General features: G+C 41.0%; 1 protein-coding gene across 16 annotated transcripts in view; it reads left to right on the forward strand.

Annotated features, from left to right (window-relative positions):
- Window positions 1-185: 185 nt before the first annotated feature.
- The window catches only part of LOC6646968 (collagen alpha chain CG42342), a 74,172-nt gene continuing 53,980 nt past the window's right edge, over window positions 186-20,377 (forward strand). For 12 of the 16 annotated variants that reach the window (XM_047013608.1, XM_047013611.1, XM_047013609.1 and 9 more), the window contains exons 1-2: window positions 557-857; window positions 10,335-11,580. In XM_047013608.1, coding sequence (XP_046869564.1) covers window positions 10,881-11,580 — 700 coding nt within the window. In that variant the 5' untranslated portion in view covers window positions 557-857; window positions 10,335-10,880. Of the gene's footprint in view, window positions 392-555; window positions 858-10,334; window positions 11,581-20,377 lie in introns of those variants that run through there. The other 4 variants (XM_047013614.1, XM_047013615.1, XM_047013603.1 and 1 more) reach the window with 3 other exon arrangements.

Consider the following 20,377-nt stretch of genomic DNA (forward strand, 5'->3'; position numbering starts at 1 on the left):
ATTTGAAAACAGCGGGCAGCGGGAATTCTAGCTTTTTTAGCAGCGGCATTGTTACGGCGAGAGGGCAAAAAGTTACGGCGAATAGCACATTTCGAGCGAATTCGGGCATATGGTTGTTGTTGCATTTATGAGTCGAGCGAATTGGCGGCGGATTCTGTTGTTATTGTTATTTTAGCTTTGTTGGCAGTACGATTGCGGGTAAAATTTAAAAACAGCGGGCAGCGGGAATTCTGGCTTTTTTAGCAGCGGCATTGTTGCTGTTATCTTCGAAGTGAGCGGTTGTGTTGCGGATGCGAGTGAAAATCGTGTCGGTCTGAGTCGCGTAATTTTTGGACGATATTTCGTGATTTTTCGTATTTCTGTCTGTGTGTATTTTTGTTAGGGAGCGAGTGTAAGTAACGTGAATATTTTGTGCTTGCAGCACAAGCAGCAGCAGCAGCATCTCTCTGCTCCATCGGGATCGCCTTTTATACTGTTGAGTGGCGGTGGCGGTGTGTGTTTGCGTTTCATTGTTGTTGTTTTTAGATTAAAGGCAAAGCAGCAGCAACAGCGGCAGTAGAAGAAGTAAAAAAGAAAGCCAAAATAAAGGCAAAAAAAGAAAGAAGGAAATGCTTTAAGCCAGCAGCAAAACAAAGTTGTGACAACAACAACATCAGCAACAACAATCGGTGTTTGTGTGCCAAGTGCAAGCAAGAAATAAGAAATTGTTCAGTTGAAAATAAATTATGTTAAGTGCTCAAATCAGTCTAAAGTGAAGTGAAAAGCAGCAAAGAAAACGACAAAAAAAAGGAGCAACAGTCGCAGCAACAGCAGCAGCAGCAGCAATAAAGGTGCAATAGGTGCAAAGGTAAACTAAGGTACAACGACAACATTAAAGAGTCTATCAAAGATTTACCATGAGTATATTTGATTTCGTTTTTAATGCACATAAAGGGCAATATATGTACAGATGTCTGTATGTTTGTACATATGCATGAGTTCTTTTGTGTATGCAAATCCCCCTAAACAACAACAAATTAGGGTGGTTGCTCTTGGTCCCAATGACAAAAGAATATCCCTAAAAAAAACAGAATTCACACACACACACAAACACTCACACAGTCAAAACGGAATCGAATCAAAGGCAGGCAAGCATAAATCCAAGCCCGCTTTTAGGCGACTGCCCGCGCAAAGCGCATAAAAAATAGATTAAACAAGCAAGGTACAAAAAAAAAAGGAAAATGAAATACACATATACCTATAGTAGGATCCAAGAACCGACTTCTAGATATCCTATTGGCAATTCTTAATTAAATTCTCTTTGCTCCGACCCAATTTCCAACTTTCATGTTGAAATAATTAACTTTAAACAAATAAATCCTTGCCGTTGTCCATTAGAATGATAAAGTGTCACTGGGCAAACCCACGGATAAGGACCTTACAAGGACTCTATGGGTATGCCATGGGTATACAACATAAAAAATGTGAAAAAATAATGTAGGGAATTCTGTCCAGGAAAGTCTTATTGCAAATTAAGTTCTAGTGCAAATCTAATGAAGCCGAGGTCCCAAGTCTAGTACTGTACTCTCTCATAAAATTGCTGGCCAAACCGTGGCGCAAATATTTAAGATACTTTATGGCATGCCCCAAAGATGCCAGACATCCCCGACAACAGGCTGCCAGCAGCCAGCAGGTCCAGGTGTAAAGTTGAGCAAAAACATTCATTTATGTTATGGCAAGGTTGCGCTTTTTGTTGTTCTTACTACGACCCTTTTCTTTGCAAAAGGGAGGAAGGTGGCTTGCCTGCTTCCCTGGGGGCCTTTTCGACCCGGTCTCGACATTTTTATGGACTTCAAGCCAAACAATTATTAAATATGTATGAAAAAGCTTTAAGCTGAGTTAGGTTCGAGCATAAAGCGGAGGCTACTTTGATCTCGTCATGCGGGAGTTGGGCAAACAAACATTAATTGTAACTGTAAATGGCGTAAAATGAACGAATGGCTGAATGTCTGTATGAATGAATGAATGGATGAATGCATGAATGAATGACGAATGAACGAATGAATAGATGCTCTGATGGTGGATACTTAACAGCAGCTTGAACGAATGACTGAATGACAGTCAAGTGGAGCTGGTGCTGAAAATTGCGTTAAGTGGATGTCATCGTCGTTGGCTAGCGACAATTTTGATGAACTCAACAAAACACTTGACAGCGACAGCAGCAGCAGCAGCAGCAGCAGCAGCAGCGGCGGCAAAAGAGTCGAATGGATGGATAGGCGGATGGTTAGTACTAGGGGAAGTTAAGGGGAGACGAGATGTTACTCTATCCAAAAGTAAACGGAACGCTGTCACAGTCCATGCAATAAACGAAATTATGACGCTAAATTGAACACAAAAACGTCCATAGAGCCCAAAGAGTAGTCCAGAAAAAGCATAGTTCCCTGATTGGGGTTTGGGGTTGGGGTTGGGGTCTGTAGGTTTCATTTTCAAAAGCATCAACAACTGTTATTCCTCCTCAACCACCCCCCTCTCATATTTAACGCGCGAATGAACAGCAATCAGCCGAAGCCGACGTCGATGTTAAAGGGGGTTGGACCTGGCCGGGACTTAGGTCCAGACCTGCGTTCGAGCTTGAGTTTTTGGGGTCGTCGCGCCATTGTTGCGGGTGTTGATAACACAGTCGCTTCAGCCGCCGCAGCACCGCATAACAATAAAAGTCATCATCAGATAGATACGAGAGCAACACGGAAATGAACATGTTTTTTTCCCTTTTTTAGATTTGGTAAGGGAATGGGTTACGTCCGCCAGAAGCGGAAGGTGAAAATTAAGAAATTAGCGTGCCATCAAAGAGAGGAGGATGAGGAGCAGGAGGAGGTGGACAGTTGCGCTGAGAGTTTTGGCTCGTAAATTGCCAGCCGCCTCTCACTTTAACTTAATTATATAATTTGCGAGGCACCATGAAGCCAGCATGAAACAGGAGTTTTGGTTTTTGCGGTGCACAGAAAATTAAATGAGCTGAATGCATTTAATCCCAAATCAGCGCAAGCCGCCGGCTTAGTAAATGGCAAATGACGACAACGACGACCAAGACGAAGACGAAGACGACGTTGCTGTCTTAAGTGAGTCAGCAGGCAGACAAGCCAGCAGAAAAAAATAAGCAAATAATCCCTTTAACCACAAAGCAATTATGCAGCAACCCAGCAGCAGCAGCAGCAGCAGCAGCAGTCACGGCGACATCTTGTCAGGCAGTGAAAAATTACCAACCCAACAGCAAGGAACATGGCAAGTGAATCGACTATAGCCCATACCCACAGGTTGTTGCCAGTAAATTACTTAAATGCCAAGCCAAAAAGTCTACCAGAATTTAAATTTGTCTCAGCCAGGTACTAGGCAAGGCAGTTGAACGTACGTATCTGAAAAGGACTTGGTGCAACGAATCGACATGATGGGTTGTGTGTGCGGTTAGCCTTGGAGAGACATGCAGCAGTAGTGGGCAGGGTTGCAATCGAATCGTATGCTTCATTTCTGAAGACCGAACTGGTGTTCTGAGGTCAGATTATGGCGGCAGGGGCTTACCAGCTTAAGTTGTTACCGCGAATTTTGGGGTGTTTCGGCCTAAGTTTGCCATAATCAGAGAGAGTTATGGATTTTGTGAGTCAGCTCTAGCTACCTTTAGAAGGTGCAGGCATAAGTTTTACGAGGGTCATCACATTAGTTTCTCACATTTTCGATTGATATTTTTTATTACCTTGGCCTAGTAGAGTTAATCCAAGCATAGAAAGCAAAGCCGAAATTTTAGCACTTTTTTGATGATGGTGAACAAATTTTTATTGATTGTTTGTCAATTTTAATGCCTTTAATCTTTCTCCTTTTTAGAATTTATGCCTTATTTTCTCACGTTACCCAATAAGTGGTAATATGTTTTAGCCGAGCCTTGCTTTCTTCCATCGCTTACTCAACTTTAAGCGTTTTTCAATGGTCTTCCGTGTCAGATCAGAGCTCAATTGATGGTCCACAAGCTTTTGGGCCTTTAACCCATGCCGACCGCAACAACAACAACACATGGTTGTCGTTGGGACTTTGTCTGCATCCCTGGCCAGTTCTAGCCTGTCGTGCCAACTCTCCAGCTGTGTCTGTTTACATTGCTTGCACTCTGTGAGGCTACCTCGTCGGTCATTCGAGACTTCTTTTTATGGCCACGCCGTACATCTCTCTCTCTCTCTCTCGGTCTATCTGCTGGCCAGCTCGGTCTTTCGGTTACTGGCTGTGCTTCACTTCATTTGCGCCTAAGCACTGACAGACGACAACCCACAGACAACCCTAGCAGTCGACGGCACCACCAGCCGACAGCCTGTGGATGCCCTTTCAACGGGGTCGCAGATTTACATTTGTTGCTCATGGACTCCATTCATAAAAACGCACGCAAACTCGACCAAGTCCAAGGCTGCCGTCGCCTGCGGTTGTAAGTTCCCCCGCCATACCCCAACCTTCCTCTTGACGCTAGCTTTTATGCAGTTAAGTGCTTAGTTGCGTGTAACTTTGCACTGTTTAACAAACTCTCTTGCCGCACTAACACATGCAGCGAAAGAGTGTGGGATAGTTAACCTCACACATCGTCGTTGTGTGTGTGTGTGTGTGTGTGTGTCAAGTGTAAATAGAGGAAAGTGTATAAAAGTTTACCTTTATGTGCAGTTGTTAATTGTAATTTCCCTTAACTTAATTAAACACCTGACTCTGACTTTGAGTGGCAAGCAAATCAGAAGAATCAAATGGTAAATACCAAAGCATCTTTAACAACAACAAATGATGAAAGAATGAAGTTGCAGTTCCTGTTGCAGCATCTACAACAACAAAGAAAAAAGTGTTTTTTTACCAATCTTACATCCATAATGAACATCCCAAGAGGATGATAGAGAGAGAGATAGAAAGAGAGGTGGCAAATAAAGTAGACTACGGAATGAGGAGAGAATCGAGTTGGGTAGCCAAAGTAAACAAAGGCAAACATTGCGTGCCAAAAATTCCGGAAATTTTTAAGAGTCACAACATGTGTAAGCTGGATTTTTACACACACCACAACAAAACATACCTAAATACTAACTCTCTGCCCTGCTTCATGCCTCGCACACACACGCACACACAAGGAGAGTCAACGTGCCATCATGTTGTTCCTGTCTAAGTGCTAAATTGAAATTCCAAAATTAAGTAATTTCTCCCAAGGGCTGGGGATTCCTTCTGGCTAAAACTCCTTAAGTGGGCGTGGCTGGCTATGTTGTAAAACAACATACATAAAACTACAAAGATGACTACACCAGCAACAACAACCACAACAACAAACACTACAATGAGTTGCACTAATAGTTTGTATGTGGCCTGGGGGCACATAAACCCAGTGGAAAGAAGAAGCCAAAACAAGCAGTAAAAATTACAAGGAAATGGCAACAATATAAAGCCAAGATTGAATGTATTTAACTGATGCATAACATTTAGCTACAAATACATATATATCTACATATACATACATGTATCTGTCTGTCTCTATCTGCCTGTTAGTACCAAGTGAAGTTGTCGATGTCGTTGAAGATGGGTTATAAAAACCTCAGACACTTTAATGGCGAATTGAAAGCAAAGTGTATGGGCCATAACATCAGCACCACCCGCAACTGAAACTTAAAATAAACTCACCAAAAGCTATTTCAAAAATATTATTTTTACAATTGGTACACGTAGAGTTTTAATAACCATATTCTCATTTCTTGAAGAAAGTTTTCTATTTTTCCTGAAAATATGAACATAAGTTATTGCAGCTGTTGATGATTTTATCAAGTTTTGAGGGTTCAAATAAAGTTTTAAAGACTAGAAAGAGTAACTGTCCTCAATAGAACTCCATAGACAGAGATCATGGATTGGTTTCTCTCTTTTTTTTGTAAATGGAATATATAATTTAAGCTATTATAATGGCATGTTTATTTATTTAATATTAAATCTGTATACCATTTGATTTAGTCTATCAAGTTTTCTTATAGAAAACTAATGGGTACATGACTTGCACTTAATTATTGATTTATGGGAAATTTTCTTAATTCTATTAACTTAACCATAATCTACTAAATGCACTTACCTGGCGGAAGGGGGTGGTTGGGGAATTTTTCACTAAGGTTTAGGTCTGGCATGTAGCAATAATCAAATTTATATGGTTGAACACGTACATAGGTTACATCGATGTAGCTAAAAGTTTTCTCATTCTTTCCGCCTCAAACCCTCAGACATTGTCGCCTCCGCCTCTTGCCCTCTCTCTCGCTTGCTCCCTTTCTGGCTTCTTTTCAATTTCGATGATGAAGCAGCAAAAAGAGGAAAGAAAAATCCTGGAAGCAAGTTTTTGGATGTGGGCAGAGGAAATGACGCTTCGCACATTGTAATGTAGAATGTAAGGCGGGCGGTAAGGGTGATGACGATGGGTTCCGGTTGCTGCTGAGAGCCAAAAAACTTAAACACTACTTGCATTTTTCATCCTATGGCACGACAACTATTTATTGGCCCTCCACCTCCCCTCCACAGCCATCCTCTAAAGTAGGAAGCTGTCAAGTTTGTTGTTGTTTGCTCTGTAGTGGCAACAACAAAGTTGTGATGTGCTCCTGCTGTAGCTAGTCCGTTTGACGATGAGCATGATGAGGATGTGGATGTGGATGAGGATGATGATGATGAAAAATGCACATGTGTTACTAACGGCCCGATTATTTTTATTGTTTATTTGCTTTGATTTTTGGTCTTATGTTTTGTATTTTCACCCGCTCGTGCTCGACCGACCTCCTTCTTTGATTTGGTTCGGTTCACTTCAGTTCGGTTGGGTTTGGCTTGCTCTGGCCATTTGTGCGTAACGAATAAATTTAGCAAAATAAATAAGGACAATAATCCTTTTGAATGCATTGCAATTGAGCTTTTTACAGCCATTGACTGGACTTTACACACACACACATACACACACACACACACATACAATCATACGTGTGCCACTTAACTCAACATTGTGCCAGCTTAGAAAGCTTTTGCCTCTTGGCCAGGATTTAGCCTTCATTGTGGGGTACTCGGTCCGGGAAATGCCATTTCAATTTTTGCTTGATTTGCATTTCAATTCGAAATCAAATTTTTCAATTGCCAGATGGACGCACTTATACACATACAGATAGATACATATATATATATTTATATATACGTATTTGCTAAGTGGCCCACAAACAGACACACACACACACACACACACACATAAACTTTCAAGCGAGCACATAATTGAATTTGTGCACAGTGAGAAAAATTCATAGCATACTTTTCAGCTAAAAAAAGACCTCCCAAATTGACAAAAGCTGCTGAAAATTTGAAATCAATTTATTTTTATATTGAGTTAGCAATAAAAAGCGTTAACCTTTTGACTACATTGTACATATCGAAATCGATATATGCTGGCTGGAGTCGATGTGCTGCGGGTTTTTGTTTTTGTTCATTTCTCTTTTAGGCGGCGGGCGGAAAAGTGGGGTAACCAATTGCAATGCCAGTCAAGCTGCTCTCTAGCCTCCCATATGTTCGCTTTTATTTGTTAAATTAAATGCTGCCATTGCCGTGCAGTTGTTCTTCTTGTTATTATTGTTCTTGTTGTCCAGGCAACGTCATCAACATCTCCATCATCATCATCATCATCATCATCCTCATCATCATCATCATCATCATGGTCAGCATGGTTATTGTCGTCGTCGTCGTCGTCGTCATCATCTTCATTTGCCATTATTGGCTTCACAGCGCACAAGACTTTCAATTAGTTTTATTAGAGTGTTCCAAACATTCCACTGACTTGTGCTCATACCCTTACCCCCTCAACCATTTCAAACCCAATCCCCCTACTTCAACTTCTCCCCATCTCTGCCCCGCTCTCTAAGCTGCGGAATTGGAAGCGGCAACGGGGAACTTCTTATTGTTGCTGCTGCTATTTGAAATTGGCCTTTTGACTTTTATGTTGCTGTTGTTGTTTTCATTTTTTTTTGTGTTTTTTTTTTGTATTTTTTGGGCTGGCTTATTTTTATACCCTTGCAAAAAGGGTATATTAATTTTGGTCAAAAGTGTGCAACGCATAGAAGGAAGCATCTCCGACCATATAAAGTATATATATTCTTGATCAGCACGACGAGACGAGTTCAAATAGCCATGTCCGTCCGTCCGTCCGTCCGTCCGTCCGTCCGTCCGTCCGTCCGTCTGGATCAACGCAAACTCCTCCTAGACCGTAAGAGCTACAGAGCTGAAATTTTGCATGTAGGCTTGTATATACTGCAGGCGTTGTATATCTCGGATTCAGCCGGATCGGATCACTATATCATATAGCTCCCATACAAATGACAAAGTCACGAACAGTGACTTTTCTTAATAACTTCGTTATTTTCTGAGCTATTGTCATGAAATTTAATATTGGTAAGTTAATTACACATATAAACGACTATGCCAAATTTGATCAAGATCGGGTGACTATATCATATAGCTCCCATAGGAACGATCGGTGGAAAACAGTGACTTGGATCAATATCTTCGTTATTTCCTATGCTAAGATTGTAGGCCGTTCTTTCAGAAACATTAGCCTTTTAAACGTTTTTCCACTTTGATGGCTATAGGTAAAGAAAGAGTTACCAAAATATTGCAAGGGTATACAAACTTTGACGCGGTCGAAGTTAGCCCCGGCCCTCTGGTTTGTATTGTGGTTGGTAGTCGAACACGAGTGAATCGGTTAGGGAATGAGTAGAGTAGGGTATTGCGATTGTTTTTGAATTTTATGTGCGCTTTTCTCTCAATTGTTGTGGTTGGCGCATGATTGCGCAATGTGTAACACACACACACACACACACACATACAAGGAACTTCAAACTCATACATTAATAAGTATGTAAAGAATCAACAATAATATGGCCCCGAAAAAAAATGAAAAATTGTGCAGGTTTTTGTTTAACCATCCAAGCTCAAAAAGGCCAATTTCGTTTTCTCCATTTGAAACAATATAAAATTTTGAATATTTAATCAAATCAAAGAAGCAAACTTTATGCTGCTAAATATAAAGTTTATATATGTATCTAAATGTCTTCAAACTGGAGTACCAAAGAAGAGACAGAAATAGGCACATATAATTTTAGAACAGTTAGAACAGCTTAGGATATCGCCAGAAGAATTAATTTCCGAATCTGAATAAGTTTCAGCAATACTTTTACTTAAGTAACATTGTGTAGTCTAAATGTAGTTTATATCAAATTGAAGCTAGACTTTAGTTTCATAAATATAAATTTCAATATAATTAAATAAAACTAAAGATTTTGTTTTGGGAACTCTTCGTCAGTTCCTCCCCTACAAGTAAAAAGAGCATTTTATTAATTTTGACCTAATTTGAAATCAACTATCAGCAAGTTCTAATAGGAAACTTTTAAAATCCTATAAAATGATTTTTGTCATATATTTGAACTTAGTTTAAGAGTTCAGTCGCTTGAAAATAAGTTTGAGGAAACTTTTTTCTTCAAGCTCATTTGGGTGTAAAGAGTATTGGGCTTGTGCTGACCCCCGTTCTCCCCCCTCCCTGAAGGTTCTTCAAAAGTATTGTAGCTATAATTTCCACTTTATGGTTCGTTTTTTTATTTTTCTCCTCTTTTTTTTTTGTTGTTTGTCTTGTATTGTATACTGTTTTATTATGCCCAGAGTGGCTTGTTGCTGCCCTAAGACGACGACGACGACAACGACAACGACGACACCACCCACCAACCAGCAGCAACATCCACTCCTCCACTTTCGACATGTGGGCCACAGTTGAAGGCTACAAATGTTTTTGACACGCCAAGTCTATGGGTCAAATGCTTGCATTCTCCCCCTGCCTTGTCCTGCCCTACCCCTTCCTGTTGGCCAATGGCATCTTGTTGTTTTCTCAGTTATTGCCGCTACTTCTGCTACTTGAGCTACAAAAAAGTTTTGTGAACCAAAAAAAGAAACAACAAAAAATCTAAAGGAGACAGGAAAAAAGTTTCGGTTACCCAAGTCTTTCGAGGTACTTGGTTGTTAAGGTGGCGTTGGTGGAGTGAAGGAAGGTCGACCACGGCTGGCTGAATTTAAAACGAAGTTAGCGCCAAGACACGTCGAGGACACGCCACTGTCCTGGCAACCGAACTTGGCTGATTATTGAAAATGTGGCAACGTCGTCGTAGTCGTCGTCGTCGTCTAGGTCCAGTTGGCACATAATTCAAGCCTGCGAATTCTGAACAGAATGAAAGGAAGAAGAAAAAAATAAAACAAAACTTTCGACAAACTTTTTCACTTTTCTTTTTTTTCCATTTCTCTCGTTGCAGTTTGGAGAAGTCAACGAAAGGATTCGCGCAGGGCATGAAAACTAAATAAGTTGCAATGTGAAGAGCACTTGCAGGCGAGCGAACGAAAGAAGAGAAGAAAGAACTAGAGGCAGAAAGAAAAACAAAGAGGGAAAAACTTGTCAAGAAGCTGAAGAAGCAGCTGCTTCTGATTCAGCTGCCACTGTGACGATTGACAGGACGAAAACAAAAGCAAAAACCCTGACAAGTGGCACAAGTGGCAAGAGGGCCCAAAAACCAGTACGCCAACGTCATGTCCTGGCCAAAAAACGCAACGAAATAGAATAAAAGAGTACGAGTGCACTAGACGAAAGGCATTGGCAAAAACAAAAAGAAGGAAAAGAAGAAAAAACAGAAAAAAGGAGCAACGGCCACACATGTGCCTCTTGTTTTTCAGTTTTTGTGATGCCACAAGGACACTTCAAGTGCCAGCCACACACTCAAGCTATCACGCAGCAGTACACGAATCTTTCGCAGCATTAGATTGAGAAAAGTAAGCAGAACGCTTCTATACGCAGAGAACGCAGCATGCGCAAACATAAAACGCCGCCCAGCGGCCATAGTCCAAGGACAATGCAAATGGAATCTACAGTCACAGCAGCAGCAACCACAACCACAAGCACATCAACAGGAACATCCACATCCACAGTTGAAATGGAACAGCAGAGTATGCTGCTGGGGCACAATCAACCAACCGCCAGCGATGGCGCATTCACAGCTAGTCGCCTGGCAGCGCCTCAAACCACAGCAATCACCTGCCAGGACAAACCGAATCAGCGCCCTCCATCGAAGGAGCCAGCGCGTTACTCAATACAACTAATTTCCTTGCTGCACATTGCCTGCTATGTCCTGTGCCTGTGCGCCTTCAGTTTCGCCCTGTACGCCAATGTGCGACAGGCGCGAATGGAGCAACGTTTACAGCGATTGCAGGAACTTGATGCTCGCATCGTTGAATTGGAATTGCGATTGGAGCAGGAGCAACAACAGCAGCAGCTACACTGGCCTGCTGAACAGCAACAGATTTTGGCCAGCGATAGCAATGGCAATGGCAGCAGCAGCAGCGGCGCATCTCCGCATTTGGCATTGCATGTGCGTCGCGAATTGCATCGTCTGCGGCGTGATGTATCGCACCTGCAATTGACGCGACGCCAGCAACGTAGACAAGCGGAGGGGGCAGCAGCCGCGGCAGGAGCAACAGGAACGGCCGGTGAATGCCAATGTCAAGCAGGTGAGAACTCCATAGCCATTACTATTCATACTTGACTTAACGATAGATTAAATGTTGGATATGTCTCTTAAATGGTAGCCTACAATTGCTTTGGTCAAGGTCAGCATTAACTTGGCATTAACATTTGATTGATTTATGACCTTTTAACAGTTTGCTTTCGGTTTCTTTTCGAACTGCCCTCGTCCTGGTCGACTGCCTTACTGGCAGCCTGTGTCAATTTGACAGCGTAAGCCGTGTTGGTTGTGGTCGTCAACCGCCTACATTTGTGGTCTAGCGGTTTTTGGCCATGGTCAATGCCCCAATTGCTACGACATGTCAGACACACACACACACACACACACACAGATACATATAAGCCAACAAGTCGTTGTCGTTTTCGTTGGCTGCGTTGCGTGAAGGCAACGAAATTTAATTATTTGCGCCTGGCCAAATTTATGGCAGTTTAGAGATTTCATTAATTGGAAAAGTGTTTTCCACGCCACACAATAGGCACTCACACACACACACATATACATATAAGTCCACCCACAAACACACCCAAAAACATGATGAACGTGGTAAAGAGGAAAAACCCGAGTGGAATAGAGGGTCACAAGTTTTGTATGCAATTTGTTTTGGGCTTCAGGCCTGGGCAGACGCTTCCCTCTTTTGTTTTTTTTTTCGTCTGCGACAATATTTGGCTTTCAGCTTGCCATTTTTTTGCCTCAGTTGGGGGTTTTTTTTTTCGTTATATTTTCCTTGTCTCTCTTGACATTGCCGAAACTTTGATTACTCGGGGATTAGCAGAAGGCCCCATGCACACACAGCACACAGAGCAGAGAGCACATAGCCAACGCGCTTTTCGTACTGATGCTTCCTTGTGCCAGTTCGCCTTGTGGTTTGCATAAATTTTGCTTAAAATACTTTTTAAAAACTTTTGCGACACTCACACACACACACACACACACACACAAACACACGTCTCGTCCCTGACCTTTGCTTATGGGATTTCAGCTCCGGGATCCAACATTGGCTTGTCCTCGTCCTCGTGTATGTACGTTTTCGTCCTTGTATCCTTTGTGAGAGAGCGCTTGGCAATATTAACGCAATTTGTCTTGACATTCGCACAATTAACTCACCCGCTCGAGTGCCACTAAGCTTCTTGGCAAACTTCCACGGGCTAATCCTGAAGCGAAGCATATGACGCATACGCAGTGTTGGTCCAAACTAAATGCACAGCGCAATTATTTAACAACTTTGCCAATTCGTTGTCTCTAGACAAGATAGCAGAACAAAAAGTTTTATAATCGATGCGCACACAGGTCACAACTTTGCTCACCCACGGTCCAAGTTTCTTTTCAAAGTCACTGCAAATAAATAAATTTCCTAGTTGCCCCCCCAACCACTCCCTACCCACAACAACGCTGATAAGCCCGAGCAGGACATAGCCTTTTCACAACTTTAAGCCGCACACAATAAATCAAAGCAAGTTATTTTTTCCTACCGTCTTCTCATTTTCTAGCTCCTATTTTTGAAGAAGTGGGTGGTATCGCAGTCACTTGCTTATCCAAGTCTTCGGTATGGACTATGCGGCAAATTCTTCATCGTGTTCATCGATTGCTCCACTTGAGTTAAGGAGATGCCTTTCTGCCTGCCTGCATGTATGCTTGCAGCTTATCCTATTCGGCCCTGAAGTTCATGTCAAGGACATTGCAGGCTAGGACTTGACGACGTGAAGCGAATCCAAGCGAAAGATGCTGGATGCCGCAGTACGATTAAGTCGATTAGTTTGGGTTTTGTCGTTTTCCCAGTTTTGCCAGTTTGAAATTGATAAAATTAGTGTGACAGCATTCAAGTGGAGCACACGGAGAGAGACAGGGAGGAAGGGAAAGAGAGTCCAAGAGTAGGTAGACTGCAGCATAGAAAACTTGGCAAAATAACTGAAGCCAGTGCAGGTCTCACAAATGGAATTCTTTTTTCGGTTTTTTTTTTTTTTTTTGGAGAACAGTGGATTGAAGTATTTGAGAAAAGTTCAAACTAATTCTGAGATTCACTTGAAGAGAAAACTAATCACTATACTTGACTTTAGTCATAACAATTTCTTAATTAATAACTTTAATCCGGCCTCAAAATCTACTTCCATTGGGCATTATAAATATAAACTAGATATTATTGTGAGACACATAAAAACTGCATTTAAATGAAAAATTATTTAAAATACGATGATATTTATATGCAGTAAATGTTTTGATTTAAAATGTTTCTTTAAATATAAATTGGATATTTTATATGCAATGGCAATGTGGTTTACCTGAAAATATGTTTTGCCAAAGCAAAAATTGTATGTTTTAACGACTTTAATTTATGATGTTTCCCATGGTAAAATCGTGTCCCCTGACTCATGTCTCTCATTCACCCCTCACTACGATAATCCCTAGTTGCCTTGTCAAACTGCAAATGACATTTGGCCACTTCCCATCTTCTTGCCTTGTCCAGCTCATCTCTCATCTGCTGCTGCAGTTGTTAGCCCCTAGAGCTTGATGTGTCTGAGTGCGGGTGAAAAATACATATACATACATTTTCTCTGTGGATGTCATTGAGGGCAGGGGATGAACTGAGTGCGATAGAATGTGTGGCGGGGTGGGGTGTGTTTTTTAGGTAACGATACACGGAATGAGGCAAATCTCTAACACTGACCATACGCTGCTCGTTGGCCAGCACCATCAGGAGCAGGGTAAACCCTCAATTTATCATTGCCGAGCGCAAAATCCACTTTAGCACCCAACAACGGCAATAGCAATAGCCAACGTTTGTTGGCTGCGTGTGACATTTTGCCAAGCCAAAATATGTAGAACATGATGCCACACACACACAAACACACACACACATACACTCACATTAGCTATGTATGAGCGATTTCAGAGACAGATCACCACGTAGCATTCGTCAGAGAATGAGAGAACACACAGTTAGAGAAAATGGCATATGAACTATGGAAATTCCCAATTAGGTTTTAATGCGTACAAGTGCTTTTTATTCAGTGCAATTTCTCATAGAGAAAGGAGCTGGAATTCAACTCACGCTTCGGGGTCGTACATCCATCCCCGCCACCTTTCCCTCCCCTCTGCTATAGCATCCCCTGGAATTGCGGCTTTTTTATTTGGTGTGCTTGTGTGTGTGTGTTGCTGTTGCTCTTGCGTATATTTGCCAGTCATAAATTTCAATCACGTTGTCAGTAGAACGCCGAGTGGATAGACTCATATGTCCTTCTGGATTCACTGTGCTTCTCTGCATATGCTATCGTTGTCTGCTGGGCATCACCTGCTACCCATACCCATGTGTTGTTGTTCTTGTGTGTGTGTGTGTGTGTGTGAGTTTCTGTTTTAGGGCGTGCCAAAAAAAAACCAAAACCAAACCATCATCCTTCGTTGCCTGCTTCTTCAAGCTTACCCACAAAACAAGCCTGTATCTCTCCCTTTCAATATATGTGTTTGTGTGTGTGTGTGTGGGCTTGATTTTTATTTCATTTTCGAGCCAGACCGAAATTTTTGCTTCGTCTCACCACACACCTCAGCCAAAGTTCTGCATATCGATTGTCGCCGCAGATCAATTGATTTCCTTTTCGTTTCGTTTCGTTTGGTTTCATTTCGATTCCAATTGAATTCGTTTCTTTCATCCTGACCCCATGCCAGCTAGTCGTTAGTTTTGTTTGCTTGTTTACTGGCCATTCGCTTGCCTGTTGTTTGGGTTTGTGTTGTTGCTGTTGTTGGTTTACAATTTGTGACTTTGCGTGACTTTTGGTTTACCTGTGAGGCCACCACCACGCCCTGATTGCCATTTAAATGCTGCACTAATAGGCCAATAAAACATTTCGGTGCACAACTGATATCCCCGGCATTTATTAATTAGTGAAAAAAAATTAATGCCCAACTGTCAGCATTATTTGTTTCGTTCCCTCAGCTGCTTCCCTTCCGCTAGCCCTTCTCATTCGGCATTCGATATTGTTTATATGCCACCTCAGAAATCCTCTTGGCCCCAGCTTTGTGGATTCACCCGCACACGATGCGAATGGACGATGCCACCAGCGGTTGCCACATTTGTTGACAAATTTATTTGTCGTGTGCCAGGATGACACGCCCCTGCCACTGGCGATGCCGACAACCCCTCTCTCTCTCTCTCTCTCTTTCTCGCTCTCTCTTTATCCGTACTCCCACCCACTCCAAATTCACTTCTCCTCACTTCCTCACAATCCCCTTATGTTCTATACTTTTGTTTTATTTGCGGTTTCAGCCTCTCATCGATGCTCATTCTTATTGCTGTTGTTGCTTTTGTTGCTGCTGAGCATCGAAATTCCTCTGTAGGAAAAAATGCTATTAAAAATATCACAGAAGAGACCAAGGAAGAAACTAAAAGAGAAATAAAATAAATTCATTGGCAACACAGAATAACAAAACGAATGAAAAAGAAAGAAACCAAAAAAAAGAAAAAAAATGAATTACCCAGCAAGAATTTCATAAATTTCATCTGATTGCGTTCTGATGCTATATATGAGAATACATACATATACGAGTGTGTGTGTGTTTGTGTGTGTGAACTGGTTATATTTTTGGCACGTTTTTCCTTTTTTATAATGCAGAGATCATTTTAATGAGCCGCAAATGTAATTTGTCTGCTGACTGGAATTTTTAAGCCCTTTAGTTTGAGTTGAGTTCATTTAAATTCAAGGCGACTAAAAAATCATCAATTTTGTTATTTAAAATTCTTTGAAATATTTTCAAAAATAACATGTTGCTCATTAAATTAAAAAATTAGCTTCTTAATGCATTTATGTCTATATTAAATTATTATCTGTCTCTACACAAAAGAAATTTCTTACAACTTGAGGAGTTTTTATCTTTTAGATAAGTAGTTATATGTACTTAATATGCTTAACTATTATTGTAAATAATTGTTCAATTAAGTAATATGAATTAGAAGTAATATGAAATAGTATTATCAGAATTAACTTGATATATTTTATATACATTATGACCAATGAGTCAAAATCTGCAATGCATTTATTGGAATAGGAGACAGAAAAAAGGTCATAAATATATCTTATCGACCAAGAATACATATTCTTTCCCTAGTTGAATACAATTATTATCTTATTGCATGGTCATATCTATAAATTTTCACCTTAAAAGTACATGACTCTAAACAGGAATAGGAAAATTGAATATATAGAGTCATTGTTAAAATAAAAAGATAAATGTTTCTCTTTGTCCTTGTTTGGAAATTTTTTTTAAGTACACTTATCAATGATTTATTTGCATTTGCCAACTGTCTTCATAGAGCTCTTTGTTTATTTGTGAGATATTTTCACAGTTTTTCTCTGTAAATATTGAATGCCCTTGAAGGGCACTTTTTGCTTTGTTTTGTTATCTCGCATTGTTTTGATGAAATACCGTTACCTATGGACAAAAATAACTTGCTAATTAGCTAACAAAACTTGAGACAGACAGAAAACCAAACAAGACCATTGGCAGCATCCTTCCAAAGTTGCGCGTGCTAGTCATCAATCAAGTTGAATCTCACCACCGCCCCAATCTCTGACAGACTGTGTGCTCAATCAGACAGCCAAATGCTTAGATATGGAATACATGTATATATATATTTGTAGATACATATGTTTATCCAGATATATATGTGTGTCTGTCTATATATATATATATATGTTTAATGTATGTCTATGTCCGTCTGCAGCTGCGACCGGATCTGCAACTGTCTGTGGATGTTTGGTTAGTTTATTAGCCACATATGCTTGGATTTCTTCTTTGGCTATGAGTCTCTCTCTGTGTTGCCTCCTTTACTTTTTTTTTACTATTTTTTTTTTTTTGCTCTTTTCAATATGGTTTGGGTTGAGTTCAGTTTTGGGTTTTTGGTTACCAATTGGCAAACGGAGCAAATGCTGAGCCACGTTCCTGGAAAATCGAGAGCCGTTTTGCTGCGGCTGCGTAAATATTTCAGCACCGAAACTGAAATTTATTCGACTCTTGGCTGACAAGCGATACAGTTCCAATTGGGTGGATGGCGTGCGGTGCCTGCAAAGAGATTTCATTTTTAAAACATTTACGTGATTTTCAACGACAATTCAGCGAGTACAGCGACGAGTGCGACGCACATGCTCCAATTTCAGGCCATGCTCACGTACCGGCAGCTGCTTTATGATTTATTGCCTTGACACTGGGCGAAACGACGCGCTGCTGTTGCTCCCCTGTTGCCGGTTATATTCCCCCATCGTCATGCCCATCCCGTCCCGCCTTTGTCACTTCACTGGTATGCCTTTGTTTGTTTGACTGACTATCTACAATACACACCAAAACAGGCACACACACACACACACACACACACACACACACACGCCCAGGGAGTCACATTCTTGTAGGAAGAACTACTGGACGTCCTCTGTCCAGGATTTGTCGTCATTTTGCTGCTACTCTCAAGGGGGATTTACTAGCTAGCTGGATAGTCGCTGGTTGCCAGTTGCCCCCTGCCACATTTTAACGATAAATACAAGTTTTATGATGGATAATAAATGGCTTCATTCGCGTTGACAAATAGTCTGGGTTTTGTTTTCATTTGTTTTCCTTCTTCATGTTGTTTTTTTTTCTTTCTTTCTGGTGCTTTGTTCTTGCTTTCGCTGTCGCTTTGCGTCGTTTGCCTTCCTGCTCCGCCTCAGCTTCCGCCACCTTGTGTCATTGTCTTCAGATAAAGATGATGTATTGCCATCGCATTTAGAGTTCGCGTAGCCAAGTGGGTGGATTATGTTTTCAGGTGGGATTATGCAATTACGCTTATAAATAGAATTCCGTTCAATTTATCATTTGATTCGGCTCGAAAATCCGCTAACAAAAGCGACAAAAACGAAATATCGAAATCAGGCTAAGCTTTGGCTTGGTTTTTTTTTCTCTCCTCTTCTTGTTTTTTCATGGTTGTGTTTTTTAATGCCCATTTTATTGCATCATTCTGTGAGGAAGATGGGAAAATGTTTGACTACATATCATTATGCCAGCGTTCTCCTTGCCCCTCAGTCAACGACTTTTATAGCTAAATAATCATTTTTGGTATTTGAATTTTTGTTGGTGTTGTCGTTTTTTTTTTTTTCCTTTATGCCGACATATATATATTTTCCCAGACATCGGCATTCAACCATGTTATTCATTTTCAATTTTCGACTATTTATGCAAATTAACTGAAAATATGCATAAAAGCTGAAAATGTCATCATAAAAACGCTGAAGCGCAAAATATTACTCATACGCCCCATAGCGCCATCGCATATGGCTCATTAGGCCGCTAAAAACGTAAAAAAAAAAAACAAGACCATGATAATACAAAGATTTCGGCGTCATGGCTCAACTGACAAAATGTCTGACTGGCTGGCTGGCTGGTTGGTTGACTAGATGAATTCTGTTTCTTTATTATTTTTTTAATGTTTCAATCAATGAAAAATGGAAAACGAAAATCAAAACCCCCATCAATGTCACCATTTGAAGTGTTTTACAATCTAGCGAACACAATCTGCCCAGTAATGAATGTCTTCACTGGCCCCGCCACAATCCCGCAATCCTAACCCCATACTCAAAGTCAGCGAAAGTCCAAATCAATCTTGACCGCTTCTCCAGTCACCCATATCCATTTCATGCATTTCTTCTTCCGTCATTCGTTGGCTTAGAAATTAATTGCTTAGACCTCATCTCTGGCGTCGACATTCTTACAAATCACAATCGATCATTGTCGGAGAGACCAACAAGCCAGCAACAAAAAATTGGTTACGTACTCTTATGTATGGGAGGAATGAAAAATAAAAATCCAGTAAACGCCAGTGCTATTTGGTGTTCCTTTTTTTTCTCTTTCTTTGCGTTTGGTTTTGGGTCATAATTAAATTTTGATTTTTTTTTACATCGTTTTCCAAGAAAATTCAATAAAATGTAAAGGAGCCAGTCGCTAGCTACTGCTCGAGCATGAGTAATTGAGTAGAAGGATGGGAAATACATATATTGTGGGTATAGGGCAGAGACTGGTTTTTGCGTTCGATTGATGTTGATAAATTATAAAGTAATTTGAGAACTAAAAATAGAGTATTCAAGGCTGAGGGTTAGGTCTTTTGCATTTTACATATTTTGGTTAATTTATGTGATTATATGCTTGATAATTTTGGTCTTCACGGTAGTTTGAGTTTTAGATGCATGGAAATTTGAGATATGAGGCTTTAAATGGATAAGGCCAAGCCTTCTCGTGTTACCGTAGTGAAAGTTCTTTGTTAAAGTTTCCCATTGGTGGAAAGTCAATTAGTTGCATCCATCCTAGGTGAGATGCCTTCCGCTTGTGTGAGCACTTTATCGCATCCTTATTGTCATAGCACATAGACAGACCAGACCGACAGCAATTACCTTCGGTTCTTTGTTGTGGTGCGGCCTGCTGTGATGGGACTTCGTTCTCCTTCTGCTATTAACCGATTCCAGCCCCAAAGTTCGTGCTAAAACTCAATCAAAACTGTCGCCGTTTGTCAATGGACGCGCAGGGGGACTATTCCACACCCTCGGCGAGTGCAATTAAGTTGCGCTGCGCTTTGCTTTGTGGGTTTTTTTTTTCTTTCTCTCGCTCCTTTTCGACTGTCTGGCGCGCCCTGGTTGCCATTTGCATTTTGGCCCCAAAACGCATTGTCAAACATGCAACGTCGTTAGGGCCGCCAGACAAAGTCGTCGACGACAACGACAACGACGACAACGATGACGACGACGATGTGGTGGCCACCAACTAACCGTCCAACTTCC

This window comes from Drosophila willistoni, chromosome 3R (assembly GCF_018902025.1).
Source record: "Drosophila willistoni isolate 14030-0811.24 chromosome 3R, UCI_dwil_1.1, whole genome shotgun sequence".
Lineage (NCBI taxonomy): Eukaryota > Metazoa > Arthropoda > Insecta > Diptera > Drosophilidae > Drosophila > Drosophila willistoni.